Genomic DNA, 17070 nt, shown 5'->3' on the forward strand with positions numbered 1-17070 from the left:
TACACTGACAGGTCTGTTAATACATGGATAAAGAAATAATTCAATCTAAGATAACAATGTTTTTGGGACCTGTTTCATGAAGCAGGAGTAGTGGGTTCGTCATCTAACTTTGGTATTAAATGGGATTGGGATGGTTTGAGATTAAATCAAGATCTGTTGCCATGGTAACACCACAGACCAAAACTGCAAGTATGAGTTCTTGTTCAGGTTTTCAGATAAAACATATAAAAAAGAAGAAAGTCCTCATCAATCAATCATGAGTCAGAAATATTTTGTCCACATTTACAGTGACAAGTACTAAGAATGGTGATATTGTGTGATGTATTTTTAATAAAAGTTTAGTAAAAATAAAAGTTTTTGGATAACAATGGAGTTCTATGGCACAGAGGAAGAAGATATACTAGGCTTTGATACACACACAATGCCTGTTAGTAGGACACATTAATTTTTCAGATTTGGCCTTTAATGGGATTTGTTGACAATGAGAAAACTAAAGAATATTTCCAGCTTTAAGAGCACTAAGTAAAAGAGTTTACAAACCAGTAGCAATACTTTCCATGATAATTTATTGTATTACAAGTATAATAAATGTTTATACTCTGTCTATAAAACAGGGTATCTAGCAAATAGCACAGAGCTAGTTGCCAGTATTAGTAATGAATAAAAAGTAATGTTACATATTACTTGTGCTGCCATTCTTTTACAGCATTCCTGACAGTGACTGGATAAGTGTAGCCTCTTTAACATACTCATATTCCATTAGTGGAGCCCTGAAGAACCTGATTCCGGCACACACACTCAATTTTCTCCAAGACTTATTTATGCTTTTATACTCCTGCAATTCTTCCTTAAATGTCTGCTCTGTGACCAGCTTCATGAGGCTGGTTATCAGAATTGTTAATATTAGGTTTAGTGAAGCATAGTAAAAAATATGACAGATGAGGCCTTTAAACTCCCTACCCTGTCCTGGGTTGCCACAGTGGATAACTAACTGTACTGAAACCAGATGATAAAAATGTTCTCTTTGCGAGAGGTACATCAAATTAGATAATTAGATTAAATATTAAAGTGAGTGTTAGCCTGGTGACTGACCTGTGTTTGAGAAGCAGAGCCCGAAGGACACTGGGTCTGTCCTCAGCTCGGATCTGATCAGAGATGATCATCGTCTCCACCACCAGATGGGCAATGCCGGGCAGAGAGTTCTGCTCGAGGTCCAGAAGGATGGCACCTAGGGAAAGGAAGATAAGGAGCCAAATATAATAATCCCAGATTGATTAAAAAGCATCCACATGTAAATGTTAAGAGAAAATATCTGCATATTAGAATTTGAGAAATTTAGCCCAAAACACACTGGATCGTTCAACAAAGATGAGTTTTGCTTCTTTTTGTATGTCATGATATCTTTGTGGATTTTATTTCAGCTGCACATGGAAATAGGTAAACCATAAGTCTAGCGCTGTGAGCATCTGCTTTGCTGTATGCGTGCAGCAGCCGTGTACCGTGTGTGATGGTGCGGCGAAGCTCCAGCAAGCTGCGGAAGGAGAGTGAGGCCACATGAGGTTTGCCCCAGCGGTCTGTCTCCTCCTCCACATCCTCTTCAAACTTGATCCAGCGGGCCCGCTCCTTCCAACGCATTTCATGGTCCTTCTCCACAATCAGCTCGTTCAGCTCCACAAACAACTGAAGATCAAGTAAAGCAGACATATAAACAAAAAAAAAAAAACACAAGATACATGGCTTAACATTTCATAGGTACTTGTTGTCAAAGATTACTTTCTTTTACAGAGACTGGGAAAACACTGAGGAAAAACTGCATATCTATATATATATATTTTAAAACCAAAACATGATATTATACTAATAGGAAAATGAATTCAAAGACAGCTAATACAATGACACACTCGACACACATGTTTATGGGGAACAACTAAACTAAGTGGTTTGGATCCAGCTAAGAGTGGTTTGGACTAAGAGGATAACCAGATGGTTTGAAGAGACATTTTGTCACATTTCAACATAGAATTCATTTTTTGCAAAGTGTTCTCAGAGCAACACAAAATAATACTCATATGATTTGTGTTTTTGACTGAGGTGAAACATAATGAGCAATTTTTTATTTAAATTTCATCAGGTCAATGAAGAGGAGTGTGCTTAAGCTAAGACTACACTCCAGGTGGCTTGGACCTTCTAAGTCTTATTCCATTTATAATAATAATAATAATAATAATAATAAAGCTTTATTTATAGAGCACTTATAAAAACAAAGTACAAAGTGCTTCACAACAAGAGAAATAAAATACCACAGTGAATGACGAAATATAAAGAAATAAAATACATAAAACACACAAAAGCAATAAAATAAAATAAACAGCCAGTTCAGGTAAAATTAGGATATGCTTTCAGATAAAAATGTGTTTTGAGAAGAGACTTAAACGAAGACACTGACTCAGACAACCTAATGTCTTCGAGCAAGTTGTTCCAGAGCCTCTGGCTCTGATAGCAAAGGCTCTGTCCCCCTTAGTTTTCATCCTGGACTCAGGAACAGACAGGAGACCCATGCCCGAAGATCTCCAACTACGTGAAGGTTCATAAGGGATTACAAGGTCTAAAATATAGTCTGGAGCCAGGCCATGAAGAGCCTTAAAAGTAATCAACAAGATCTTAAAATCCATCCTAAAACAAACAGGGAGCCAATGTAAAGAGGCTAAAACAGGTGTTATGTGGTCGTACTTCTTGGTCCCGGTTAACAGCCTAGCAACTGGGTTTTGTACAGTCTGCAGTCATGTCAAAGTTTTTTGATTTTGATTTTGACTAGTGAACAGGATGTTACAATAATCAAGGCGTGAGGTGATTAAAGCATGTACAACAGTTTGTGCATCACTAAGATTTAAAATAGATCGTATTTTTGCAATATTTCTGAGGTGATAAAAACATGATTGGACAAGCTTAGTGATATGTTGCTCAAAACATAGATTGCTATCAAACAGGACACCAAGATGTCTTGCAACAGGCTTGATATGTTGTGACAGGTTACCAGTAGATGGCAGCAATTTGGAGATTGGGCGATAGTTATCCAGGAGGGTGGGATCAAGCCCAGGTTTTTTTAGGACTGGCTGGTTACAAGCTGTTTTAAAGAAATCAGGGACGCAGCCAGTAGACAGAAAGCTGTTAAAAATAATTTGTAAAAGGGGTGCAGTACAATCCATAACTTCCAATAAAAACCTAGTTGGGATTTTGTTTGGGGTTAACTAACTGACCCACAGTCTTAAATACGAATTTGGGGTTGTGCTGATGGGCAGAAATAAGTGCAGAGAAATGACATGTTCTTGCATCCTTCACCATCCTATTATAAAGGCGTAATAACTCTTTCATGGCCACAAAGTGGACCTGGAGACCTGATTTCTTCCATCTGCGTTCTGCTCTTCAGCATTTCTTTTTGCAGCTTTGAATACTGTCATTTAACCATGGCTGTTTTCTAGTCTTTGAGTTTGGTCTATTTTTCAGAGGAGCTATGAGATCTAAGGTTGAAGAACACAGATAGTTAAAATAATCAACCAAATCATTGGTGTTGGAGGAATCGGGAAACACACTGCCAGGAGAATTGAACAGTATACAGAATTTTGAGGCACTATGCTCATTAAGGACGTGTGTGTACTTAGAGCGGGATAAGACAGTACTAGCAGCCTGTAATTCACAGTTAAAAACAATGCAGAGGTGATCAGATATGAACATGTCCCTGATTTCCACAGATGGGGTTTTCAGGCCCAGACTAAGGACTAGGTCTAAGGTGTGGCCACGGGAATGAGTTTGGCTAGACACATGTTGTTGAAAGTTAAAAGAGTTAGTGATATTTAAAAAATCAGCAGCAAGGGCATTAGAGGAGTCAAGAACATGAATATTAAAATCACCACAAAGAAGAATTCTATCATAATTTAACAAAAGACTGGATAAAAACTCAGGGAGTTCCAACAAGAAGGAGCCAGCTGGTTTAGGGGGGCGATAAATAATAGCAAATGTGACCGGGAGGGGGCCACCAAGTTTAAACATGAGCACTTCAAAGGAGGAAAAATCATTGCAAGCTATGAGGTTACACTTTAAATGCTTCCTATAGACAGTAACAAGGCCCCCACCTCGACCACAATCCCTAGAGCGCCTAAAGCAGTTATAATCAGGAGGGCACAATTCAGCCAGCTGACTGTGATCACCAGGATGTAACCAGGATTCAGTTAAAAACATAAAATCTAAATCAGTAGAAGAGATAAAATCATTTAAAGTAAACGCTTTGTTAGAGAGGGATCTTACATTGAGAAGAGCCATCTTAAAAATCTGTGCTGCTTTAGATTTGAGGTTGAGACTGGAGGTAAGGTTCTGGCCCGGATCTTTATTAAGTTATTATTGCTGTGTAGGCTGTGCCTGTTTCGCATTAAGGACCTATGCAAAATTACCACAGAAATGTTAAAAGTGGCACTAGAGGGATCCGGGCTCCAGATAGCAGCACTATGATCAGTCCACAAGGGGGAGTTAGTGACAGTAGAGAGTGTGGGGCTCTTTTTGGTGGGCAGAGAAGAGAGGAAGAAGAAGAGCGAGGGGAAAGAGGTGATGTAAATAGTCAACTACATGAGGAGGACAGCACAGCGTGCTGCAGGTTAGCCGCCAGCATGCGACTACCTGACTTGTTTGGATGAAGACCATCTTGTGCAAACAATCCCAGAATAAGTTATGTATAAAACCAACATCATGGGTGCTGCAGACAGACTGGAGCCAGGTATGAAGGCTGAGGATCCTGCTAAAATGGCCAATTCCCCGACAAAGTGTAGGAATTGGACCCGAAATGAAAGCATGCTTTCCGGTGCTGTTGAGCAGGTCAAAGAGGCTGATGAAGTCAGCTTTCGTCAGCTCTGATTTCTGACGGGCGGTGTCATTGGTGCCGACATGGACTATGATTTTCGTGATAGTCATCAGGAGTGCAGCCAGAAGTCCAGGGAGGTTTTCAAGGATGTCGGGGGTTGTAGCTGCTGGAAAGCAGTGTGTGACCACATTAACGAAGCGGATATTCCTCACTATGGAATCTACTACGATCAGCATAGTTGGGGGGATGAGAGGCAGAGTTGGTGATCATGGAGACCGCCGAGTTCCATCAGCCGTCCCTGGGATAGTTGTGGCCGGGGACTGCTGCGGCAAGGGGGGCGGCTTCCTTCTTAGCAGAGGTGTTCTCTGCCGTCTCAGGACGAATGAGACCCCCAGAGCTTCTCCTGATCACGGCCTCTTTCAGTAACTTGCGGCGAGAGGAGGAGGAAGACTTGACCGCTGGAAAAAGGGAGCGTCCCTCCAGTGGAGGAAAGTCCTGCGTATCCAGGATGTCAAACCTGTTGGCCAACGGGAGGTCCCGATGTGAAGGTGGAGGAGGCAAGCATGTCTGTCCTTACAGGCTACAGTCCCGTGCTCCAGTTGGCGTGGAGTCGAACTTACCGGAGCCTTCTCACCACCCCTGCCGACGAGTGACTGTGCATCCACTGGGGCTCAGCACGGAGTAGAAATGTCCATTGCTTTGGGCTTTGCACCCATGAGGAGCCACGGATCTTCAGGCTTAACTGAAACAGCTTCATGCTCCGGGCCGCCAGTGATGATGGAGCCGAGCCACGGAAGAGTGGGATCATTGTCCAGTGCTGCAGTGGGGCAGTCAGGGGAGTGAAAAGGGATGGTCGCAGTCCGGCTTACGCAGCCAGAGGAGCTGAAGACTGCAAGGTGTTTTGCCTGGGCCGAGGCGACAGCACAGCGTGCTGCAGGTTAGCCGTCAGCATGCGACTACCTGACTTGTTTGGATGAAGACCATCTCGTGCAAACAATCCCAGAATAAGTTAAAGTTGTGAATAAAACCAACATCATGGGTGGTGCAGACAGACTGGAGCCAGGTATGAAGGCTGAGGATCCTGCCTCAGGATCCTTGTCTTTTTCTCTGAGCTCGGCTTCCAGACAGGCGATACTTTTCTTCAGCTTTGAGACGGTAAGGTGACAAAAGCCACACATCATTTAGTCCGTGAGAGTGCTTCAAAGCTTAAAGTCCACAGTTAAGTCCATAAAAGTGCTACAAGCTTAAAATCCTTGGTAAAAGCAACTGGCTAGCCTAGCCGCCGGGCTAAAAACAAACCTAGCTAAGCTAGCAGCAGTGGAGGTACTCCGTCGAGTTGCACCCAGCTTAAAATCACTTAAGATTCACACGTCTGATGACTGAAAACTTTTACCAAGTTAAAACATATGGGTAAAGCAGTGGCCAGGAAACTTGGCTTAAAAACTCGATAAAATATAAATTTATGATGGTTTAAGACGAAGCTTCTAACGACGCTTCTGCCGGGTACACAAAAACGCTGACACATGCGCAGTAATGAAAGAGCCCCTAGTATATAATGGCCTACTAGCAGTGTGATAGTATATGTGATAGTAATATGTTTTAGTACGATGGATTCATATTTAAGCATGCACTAATCAATATTTCTATATTAAAAAATGATCAAATGACTATGTGTAATGTTAGAGTGGTGATAAACACACAAAGAATTATCACCCAACTCTGCAGTTCCCTTAAGCTCTACAGAGTGTTTTAGCCTCTTTTAGCTCATTGTTTTGGATTTATGGCTGGCAACTTTACTTATTGGTTCACTCTCACTGCACTCATCAATCTTGTTTCTAGCAGTGGGCAGCTGTTTTCAGTGCAGATACCATTGATAAACCTACTGTATGGTACCTGCCTAGCACTAAATAGCTGAAAAGTTAGCAACTAGCTAGTGGGCATAGTGGAGTAGCTAAAGAGCCAAATATTTCACCTCAGGAGTTGGTGAAGACCAAACCAGAGCTACAAGGACAATGAATACTGGACTTACATTTGTTGGGTGGACAGAAACACCACTCATGATGAATACTAATGTTGCTCTGTGTCTGCTGAATGTATAAATAGACAATTGTATGCTAACATGTTCAACATAACTTAATAAGGTGATAAGATGTCAGTGTTGTGTTTGTAGGTAGTTTTTTGCCCCCAGGTGGCCAAGAAATCCATACAGCTTTAAACATGATGAGATTTACAATTTTAACAAAGCAAACTTCATGTTTTTATGTTGCCTGCATATTGAAGTATTCACCCTGTGGTCAATATGCAGATTAATGTAGTTAGGGGGGGCTCCAAACCTCATGAGTTTTCTTATCTGCTGCTCTCTTCTTCTTCTTCAGACTGCATAGCGGTGTGGAACTGTTGCTGGTCCGGCTCATCAGACATCGTGATGACTTCTTCACCAGGTGGCGTCTCACCCCGGGGTTGTCCTCAAATCTATGACCTGTGAGAAGTATTTTAAGTCAATACAAAAGGTCAATATTGCTAAGTCATGATGTCTAGATTTTTGGAGGAGTAATTCAGAAACCAGTCTAAGTGGGTGCATTCTGTAAGCAGTAGCCTGAAATACTCTTTTTAGGACTGTTCACAAATAAAACATTCTTTCTAACTCAGAAAATGTGCTCCATGCTGGAAAATCAGAAATCAAATTTGTATGTCTGTTTAAGTTTCCAGCATCCAATAACAGAAGGAAAAGGCTTCATGGGTGAGTGAGAATCTATGTACGCCATCGGAAACTGTTACAGAGGAGGTGGTTTTGCCCTCTGACATTTGTCAGTTCAAAAAGAGTAATTTCATTTTCAATTTCCTTGACCCACAAACCATAGTTTATTGAATTTAGCATAATGAGGAGGTCTTTTCATTACAGTGAGGACCTGGCTATCATTTGCCATGTAAAAGAGTGGGAAGCTTTGGATAACGAACTGGGAAATGAAAAGTAAAAGGCTAACCATCTGTGTGGAAATGTGTTTAGAGAGTGGTAAAGGATGTCTTACATGATTTAAGGTAATGACTATAATTTGGCAAAATTGTGACTAATGTATTATTTTGAGGCCCAGTATGTGTCTGTATACAGAAATTGTAAAATGTTAGTATTTGGTGACATTTAGGTATAACTTATATGAGATGGTTAAAGGAAAATACCAGTAGATTTACATGTTTTAACTACAAATCAGGTGTATTTACAATTCTGTCAACCCTTTTCCAAAGCATACCCTAAGTGTTTCCAGGCAGCAATTAGTTTATATTCATCTTACTTAAAGGTGAGGTATGCGATTCTGGAGAAATCCAACACCATGACAAATACCATGATATAGAGCAAATAGCCACACAGCAAGTAATGGAACTAACTAGTTAGCTAGGTTATGGGTTAGCAAACTGTCGCTACAGTTGCTGCTGTGAAGCTAACAGCCAGAGAGGACGAGACGTTTCCCAGAGCCAGCACAGCAGCTCCAGACAGCGATACTCACAACTCTCCTGCTACTGTAGCTAACATCACAACAGCAGCATATCTTGGCAAACTAGAAAGTAAGCTGAATGTCCGTGGGCAAGTCATTTAACGTTATCTGACACACAAATCATGGCTGGAATAGTGTTGTGTGGCTCGGGCCGAGACACTTTGTTTGTTTCCCATTTACAGAGCCAGGGCTGTGTTTTTCAGCGCACACACTGAACGGAACAAATCACTAGCACAACAGTTAAGATTTAAGAGTAGAATTACGGGATGGTGATATATGGGTAAGCTATGACATGTGGTTGGCGTATTTAGGGGCAGGGTAAAGATCTGGGGGCAGTTTAGAAACTGACATTTGCATTCAATCTGGAACTGCTGTCGACCAGTCAGACTGGCCAACGGCTGAATATAATTTCCTACTAAATAAACACTGTCTTTTTTAATCTTATACATGAGCAGCCGGAGGTAACCAAAGTGGAGGTGAGAGAGAGAGAGAGAGAGTGAGAGAGAGTATGTATATGTGTGTGTGTGTGTATGTGTGTGTGTGTGTGTGTGTGTGTGTGTGCATTAACTGCAGTAAGTGTTTTCCGTTCTGCTGCGTCATGCCTTCCTCAGGGAAACAGAGGGAAATGGAAATCAAGATGAAGTTAGGCTGTATTTCACTTTGTACAGTCTCCCAAGGGAAAAGTTCTAAAGGCTGCACTCCTATGAACTGCTCCAGCTGATATGGATGAGCTGATTTTCTCACCATAGGGCAGGACATGGACAGGGCAAATAACTCTGGGTGAAAAGGACTTTGGTGCTCTTCCTTCTGTTGAACTGGTGTCTGACCTGGGCTAAGGCCTTTAATCTTGTTAATCTAAATACAAATACACTATATACTATGCAACTTTAGTGACTTTAGGGAGCTATCATAGATAGAGCCTTTAAATGGCAATGTCAAGTACCCACAGTTCACACACAATTGTTCTTTAATATTAGACATTTCTGACTGCCGAGCCTTGTGGCACATTCATATCATTATCATTTCTTTTGTAGTGAGCTGGAAGACAAACACGTTGCCTTTTTTCTGTGATGGGACTTTACATGAGCAACATGAGCAGCCTCATGTCTGGTCTTGATTGTTCACTTGGGTCAATGATAAGACACACATGTTCTAAATTATATTTATTCTGAGGAAAACAACCCAGCTAAACTATCCTTGTGTAACCAACCATCTCATTTTGATTATACTGATCTATGTGCATTTTAGAGATTAAATAAAGCCCAAGAATGACCAAAAGAAATCCCTTCAATATCAAAAATCATAAGGCAATTTATTTTTCAATTTATATCTTGCCAGGTGCCATGTTGTCCACATATCTGACTTTCCGTTTCTTTGTGCTCTTGGCCTGAGTAAAATCAAATTGTTGTACAAATCTGATTTGCACCATATTTGTAACCAAATAATCTAAAATATCTAGCTTCATTTTAATCCAAAACAAAAGGGACCCAACCATTTGTTTTTTTTTACCTATAGTGAAATTTCCTTTTACTTCTGTTACTGCAATCTGCAAGAGCCTAACCGCACATTCATTTGTTCAATGAATAAGTCTTATTGTTAAAAAGGACTGGGCATGTGTACAAAATCAGAAGGGATGTGGCTTTATGAAAATGAGAGTGAGACACCCAGTTTAGACATTATGTCATGATCCTTTGAATTTAAGGGGTAGTGCTTGAAAGGAATATTTCTATATTAGAAGTCAGTTGAATTAAGATGCTAACATGCTAATTAGCACTAAACACATACAGCTGAGGCTGATGGGAATGTCATTAGTTTTATAGGTATTTCTTCACTATCCAAAGTATTGGAGAAATAGAAATTTTGACGATGATGATGAGGAGGAAAAGTCAGGGGATCAGTCATTAGGATTCATTCTCTGGGGATCATGAATGTCTGTACGAAATTTCATGGCAATCCATCCAGTAGTTGTAAAAATATTTCAGTCGAGACCGACTGACATTGCCATACCTTCAGCCCCGAAAAATAGATTTAAAATAAATACGTAAATAAGTGGTAACATTATTTTCCTAAATGGATTTGAGCAAATCGAAGACAGGGTGACACAAGCTCAGTGCCCCGTTTAAGTTTACATTATTGGTTAACGGAGTTTGGCAGACACAGTCATCAAGAGCAACTAATAATACTGCTCAAAGTTCAGACAAGCCCATCAATCATAAAGCATCAGCTAATGCTATTAGCTTCATATGCTTGGAGATAACTATATGAGAACCAATCATAGTTTCATTATTTATCATTAGAGGAATGAAGGACAAAGTGTCAAGTTATAGTTCCTACCCTATGTACCCACATTAACCCAGCTGTTGCTAGCTGTTTTCAGCTACAACTGAACCCTACGTCAATCAGTGCTTATAAATGTGTGAAGGTACTGCAGGCTGATCACCTTCATTTCTTTTGTATGTGCTGGAACCTAGCTTCATCACAGGACTAATGTGCCATGTTTGTAGGTTCAAATAGCGATAAAAATAGCAGAACCACACATTGTTTGTCAATGAAATCTCTTTCCGCTCTAGCTGTGGCTAACCCCAAAGCCAAATGGGTGCCACTGGATCAATAGGAAAGCAGGAAGCAGCAGCTGTCGAGCACCGTGTCAATTAGCTCAATACCTCGGACAACTTTGTTCTGTGTGTGGCCATGAGTGAGCCTTATATTGCCATTAATTAAGCAGCAAGCTACATAATCAATGGAAACAAGTAAGCTCCTGTCCATTGTCTATATATGTAAAAATAGATTAAAATGCTTGCCCATGTGACTTTCCCATTGTGTTATTGCATCAGAACTTCCTTCATCGGAATCTTGACATAACTTTCACTACTGTCAAATGTGCATGATTGAATGGTCCATTGAATGGACAGAAATGTAATGCTACCCAGCAAGAGTATACAGTAGGTGAATCTCCACAGAACTACACAGAACTTACGGATAGGCTCGACTGGTGACCCCAGTTGAGTGTGGATTGACTCAAGCAAGTCATAGTCATCAAAATCCAAAACAAACTCTTCAAAGTCCTCAACCCCCTCCACATTGGACAACGAGCTGTGGTGCTCATGTTGGTGCTGCTTTGGAGTGCCAAAGCCTTTTTGGACACTGCACCGACGCTCTGGACCACGGTGATCAATGAAATGCTTCTTATCAGAGGTCCCATGCCCCTGGTTCTCCTGTCCCTCAATGTCTGTCATCTCCACGGTCGGTACCACCTCCTATCCTCCTCTCTCCAAGTGGAAACACTGCTCATCCAGGGCTTCCAACTCTTGAACGCCGTTGCTTGCCCTGGGTCACTGTTCTGATGAGCCTGGGTCTTTGCAGAGACCACTAGCCTACCTCTGTTGTATGGCTCTCGTTGTGCAAAAGAACCTATGTGTAAACCAGCTCCAAAATCAGATGTTTTTAAAAAAACTTTCGCCTCAGGCAAACAAGAAAAGAAATAGCTTGTGTTCAGGAGTCCAACTTCTGAAAAATAAGTTATATGAAGCAAGAAACAAAAACAAAAAAATCAGTCAGCAGCAAGTATTTCTGATTCTGATTCTAATCACCCTTCAGTCCAAAAAATACAAATCATAAGACACAGGCTTCTCAATGTTACAAAAACTTTTTTTTTTGCTTTAAATCCAAACAAAATGCAAAGTTGGAGCTACACCCTCAGGCAGAAGCCCCCCTGCTGGATCCACAATCAGAGAGCTGCATAAATGGCAGCAGCATTCCCTTAGCTGCAACACCAAAAAGAAGTATTGATAAGGGATGGTCTACTTTGTGAGACCCGCCTGTCAGCTGAATGGTAGTGCCGCCCTTTTTTAATGATGTCCACAGCCCATTGATCTTTGTGGCTGTTGGAAAACCATACATAAAGTGAATCGGAGCAGAAGAGTTGATGCCTTTCATTTCCATAGTGCTGCCATCACTTTCCAACCTGTGATGTGTAGGAGGGTAAAGGTCAAGTTCCAAAGGCTGCCGTCTCCACCCGAATTGCACTAAACTGAAAAAGCACACATATACACCAAAAGGACACGTGCAGAAATATATACTGAGAACTCTAAGTACACAAACACTACTACTGTAGAGTGCAAGCCTAACTGATGAGAATAATAGAACAACACCTAAGAATCAGCTCCAGCACTCTGCTTAGTGAGATATCATGGTGCTAATTATCAGAGCGAGCTGCACCATTCCTGTCCCTGGGTGTCCATGGAAACCATGCGTCCTCTGAGGTGTCGTGGTCTGAGTCGTCCACAACAAGTGCACCAATGTGAGCTAAACAGGACCCTATCTAAAACGTGCCCGACATGCTTGAACATTGTGTCTGTGTGTCTCACTGTGCATTTGCATGCATGTGTGTGCTAGCGTGTGTGTGTGTGTGTGTGTGTGTGTGTGTATACATATAGTACAAGCATTTGTAAGAAAGCATGAGGTATTTTCATTTTTACTGACTTGTATTTCTTTTCAGTTTATGAAGGAGCATAAAAGTATAATTAAATGTTGAATACAATGTGTGACCATCTTTTCTCTACACTGTTTTAGTTATTTGTGTTCTCAACAAAAAGACAGTCACGACTCATGGGTGAAACCAGACAATTATCTGCTGCTTTAAAACAGCTTATAGAACATACTACTGAAAAAGTTCAGTACAGGGCTGAACAATCTGTGGAAAATATCTACACTGATTTTTCTGATTGCAATTTAAATTCAAATTATATATTATACATATTACAAATTGTCATCATATCATATAATTTTTTTTCTATACATTACACTCTGGTCTACTGGTGGTCTCCATAGCATTAGATTTCTACCAAGCACAACTTCAAACATATCTTATTTTTACATGAAAAGAATCAGATGAAATGGTGCAGCTGTTTGTCGCCTCGCAGAGATTGACACCAGCTCTCCCAGGGCGTATATGACTGCGTATGATGCTGGTCTCCTGGATGCCTGTTGGACACACTCAGATGAGACACCTGTCACGGTTGATCTCTGGTTGTCACTGTTAGCAGAGACTCCTGTCTGCAGTGTAGCTCCATACACTTCACTACACCATAGAATTACACTGAATTACATTGCATGAATACCAAATTCAGTTTCTGCCAATACACATGCTCCCTCTCTTGCTTGCCCACCTGCTTGGACATGTTTTCCCTTTCTCTTCTTCCCTGTTTCTTTTTTTTTCCTTTTCAGGGAGTCTGTTAAATGACGTTTAAATGCCAATATTACTCAATTAACTTCCATCCTTAACAGAAACGCTTGGCTGACCCATTCAGATAGACTGTCGACATGTCATGATGTTAGCCTGAATGGAGAATTATCTTCACAGCCTGTCAGGTCAGCTCTGACTCATGGAAGTACAGATTCAGAGATTATAAACTGTAAATAATGATATTTAATATCATGATAGCTGAGCACACTAGACCATGGACCAAAGACCATCCCTGAACAGAGACACTGATTATCATCTTCCCCTGATATATGACCACCTGTTACCACAGGACTGAGGTCCCATACTCACACGGTCACGTGGTGACAACTGAGCAAACTCCATTCATTGATGAAGACGGTTGAAAGCTCCAGAAAAAGCTAGTAAGTGGTTTACGATTTTTTTCATTATATTATCTCATATTTCTCTCTCATCTCACTGCACTCAACCTCGCTAGCTGCTGATTAACTAAAAATCTTGAAATGACATGATGCAATCAGCAGGATCCTTCTACCAAGAGCATCACGCAGTCTACTTATAAACATTTCAATACAGACTGTTGTTTCTCTCTTAAAAATATATCTTTGACTGACATAGGTTAAGGACCCAGACACCAGCAGAGAGCACACTATGACAGCTCAGTTTCATTTCATAGATTTGCAAAATGATGAACATTAATTTGCCGTCGACCATTTATTTCAGCCGGCGAAGGTGATGGTCATCGGTCAGCTTTCAACTTCTGGCTTGAAATTGCAGTTTATGTGATTTTGAAGTTTGAATGAATTCTTCATCCAAAGTTCATACTGAGACGAAAACCAACTCACAATTAAAGATGACAGATTACCAGAAGGGAGAGGGACATACAGAGGGACATACAGCGGTGATATACATGGCCTGTCAATGTCGTACATCACTCCCTACAAATCCGATAGCTTGTTTCGAGTGACTCTGGGTGCCCTGTTTTCTTTTTCCAGATGGTTCCTAAACAGTCAATGACTACTCTGCTCTGTTAAAGCAGGAAAGGCCAGAGGCAGGGTCGCTGCTAAAGGGGAATCGACTGCAGCCTCTGTTAATTAATGCCCCTGGATGCTGCAAGAGAGAGTTTTTCACTGGCAACAGGAGCTGTTGCCTCCCCATCTGTCTCTCCTCTTCTGTTGTTTTTCTCCTATCTTTTACCATGCGCACAGGCACACATTTTCAGTAGGGGGGCTGCCCTGTATACGTGCACATGCGTATTCATGTTTATAATAAACAGCTGACAGATTTGGTACATTTTCTATAGTTAAATCTGAAACTTAGACGGAAACAATATTACAGAGGGATTAGCAGTATGATCCATATGATTAAGGACCTATAACAAGCTCTGCTGCTGCTAAACTGTATTTATTCCCCTGGCAGATCAACAGCTATGCATTGTTTTGATGCATTTGATTCAGTATCTCATACAGTGCATCCGGAAAGTATTCACAACGCTTCACTTCACACATTTTGTTATGTAACAACCTTATTCCAAATTTGGTTAAATTCATCATTTTCCTCAAAATTCTACAAACAATACCCCGTAATGCCAACGTGAAAGAAGTCTGTTTGAAATCTTTGCAAATTTATAAAAGAAATAAATAAATCACATGTACGTAAGTATTCACAGCCTTTGTTCAATACTTTGTTGAAGCACCTTGGAACCAACTACAGTCTCAAGTCTTTGAGTATGATGCTACAAGCTTGGCACGCCTATTTTTAGGCAGTTTCTCTTCTTTGCAGGACCTCTCAAGCTCCATCAGGTTGGATGGGGAGCGTCGGTGCACACCCATGTTCAGATCTCTCCAGAGATGTTCAGTCGGGTTCAAGTCTCAGGGGCATTCACAGAGTTGTCCCGCAGCCACTCCTTTGTTATCTTGGCTGTTTGTCTTTGTCTTGTTGGAAGATGAACCTTCACCCCAGTCTGAGGTCCAGAGCGCTCTGGAGCAGGTTTTCATCAAGGATGTCTCTGTACATTGCTGCATTCATCTTTGCCTCGATCCTGACCGGTCTCCCAGTTCCTGCTGCTGAAAAACATCCCCACAGCATGATGCTGTCACCGCCATGCTTCACTGTAGGGATGGTATTGGCCAGGTGATGAGCAGTGCCTGGTGTCCTCCAGACATGACGCTTGCCATTCAGGCCAAAGAGTTCAATCTCAGTTTCATCAGACCAGAGAATTTAGTTTCTCATGGTCTGAGAGTCCTTCAGGTGCCTTTTGGCAAACTCCAGGCGGTCATGTGCCTTTTACTGAGGAGTGGCTTCCATCTGGCCTCTCCACCACACAGGCCTGATTGGTGGAGTGCTGCAGAGATGGTTGTTCTTCTGGAAGAAGAAGTTGCTCTGTCAGAGTGACCATCGGGTTCTTGGTCACCTCCCTGACTAAGGTCCTTCTCCCCCGATCGCTCAGTTTGGCCGAGCGGCCGGCTCTAGGAAGAGTCCTGGTGGTTCCAAACTTCTTCCATTTACGGATGATGGAGGCCGCTGTGCTCACTGGGACCTTCAATGCTGCAGAAATGTATCTGTACCCTTATCCCGAGATCTGTGCCTCGATACAATCCTGTCTCGGCGGTCTACAGACTGGTCCTTGGACTTCATGGCTTGGTTTGGGCTCTGACATGCACTGTTAACTGTGGGACCTTATACAGACCGGTGTGTGCCTTTCCAAATCATGTCCAGCCTACTGAGTTTACCACAGGTGGACTCCAGTCAAACATCTTGAGTATGATCAGTGGAAACAGGATGCACCTGAGCTCAGTTTTGAGTGTCATGGCAAAGGCTGTGAATACTTATATACATGTGATTGTTTTGTTTTTTATTTTTAATAAATTTGTAAAAATTTCAAACAAACTTCTTTCACGTTGGCATTACGGGGTATTGTTTGTAGAATTTTGAGGAAAATAATGGATTTAATCCATTTTGGAATAAGGCTGTAACATAACAAAATGTGGAAAAAGTGAAGCGCTGTGAATACTTTCCGGATGCACTGTATGTCACAACAGTATCTGTTAACTGAAAATATACATCAACGTAAAATAATAATCCTGGATCATAAAAATCCAGGAGTATTCTGGAGTTTTCTCTTCATCATGTGAGGCAACCTAAATGGGATTAACAATTATGAGTAGATACTGTAATTTCTCTGTCCTCCATCCTTTGTGTTGACAGTGCATGTGGGGGCCAGGAGCTGTGTGGGTTGGTTTCATGAGACAGAATGTGTGGGACGCTCATAGTCGAGCCAAGTCAGAGGCGGCAGTAAGAAAACTTGTCAATGGTCAGCACCAGAGCAGCAAGGGAGTCATTAAATGTTGCAACCTTTCCAGGTTGACCATTATTTCAAAGAGGTGGGAATAATAACCAGCTTGATAAGATATTTTAACCATGTTTATCAAAAATGACTGGTCCAATACTGTTGACATAAAATAGGCTATAAGGTAAATGTATTTTTGATATTTGACTTTAATCTAGCT

General features: G+C 41.4%; 1 protein-coding gene across 4 annotated transcripts in view; it reads right to left on the reverse strand.

The window, feature by feature from the left end:
- slc4a3 (solute carrier family 4 member 3) overlaps nucleotides 1-17070 on the reverse strand; it is a 69047-nt gene that overhangs the window by 21224 nt on the left and 30753 nt on the right. For 3 of the 4 annotated variants that reach the window (XM_044216230.1, XM_044216232.1, XM_044216233.1), the window contains 3 exons: nucleotides 7183-7328; nucleotides 1500-1680; nucleotides 1093-1228 (listed from right to left, as the gene is read on the reverse strand). In XM_044216230.1, coding sequence (XP_044072165.1) covers nucleotides 1093-1228; nucleotides 1500-1680; nucleotides 7183-7328 — 463 coding nt within the window. Of the gene's footprint in view, nucleotides 1-1092; nucleotides 1229-1499; nucleotides 1681-7182; nucleotides 7329-11317; nucleotides 12173-17070 lie in introns of those variants that run through there. The other variant, XM_044216234.1, reaches the window with a different exon arrangement.

The sequence above is a fragment of the Siniperca chuatsi genome, linkage group LG12 (assembly GCF_020085105.1).
Source record: "Siniperca chuatsi isolate FFG_IHB_CAS linkage group LG12, ASM2008510v1, whole genome shotgun sequence".
Lineage (NCBI taxonomy): Eukaryota > Metazoa > Chordata > Actinopteri > Centrarchiformes > Sinipercidae > Siniperca > Siniperca chuatsi.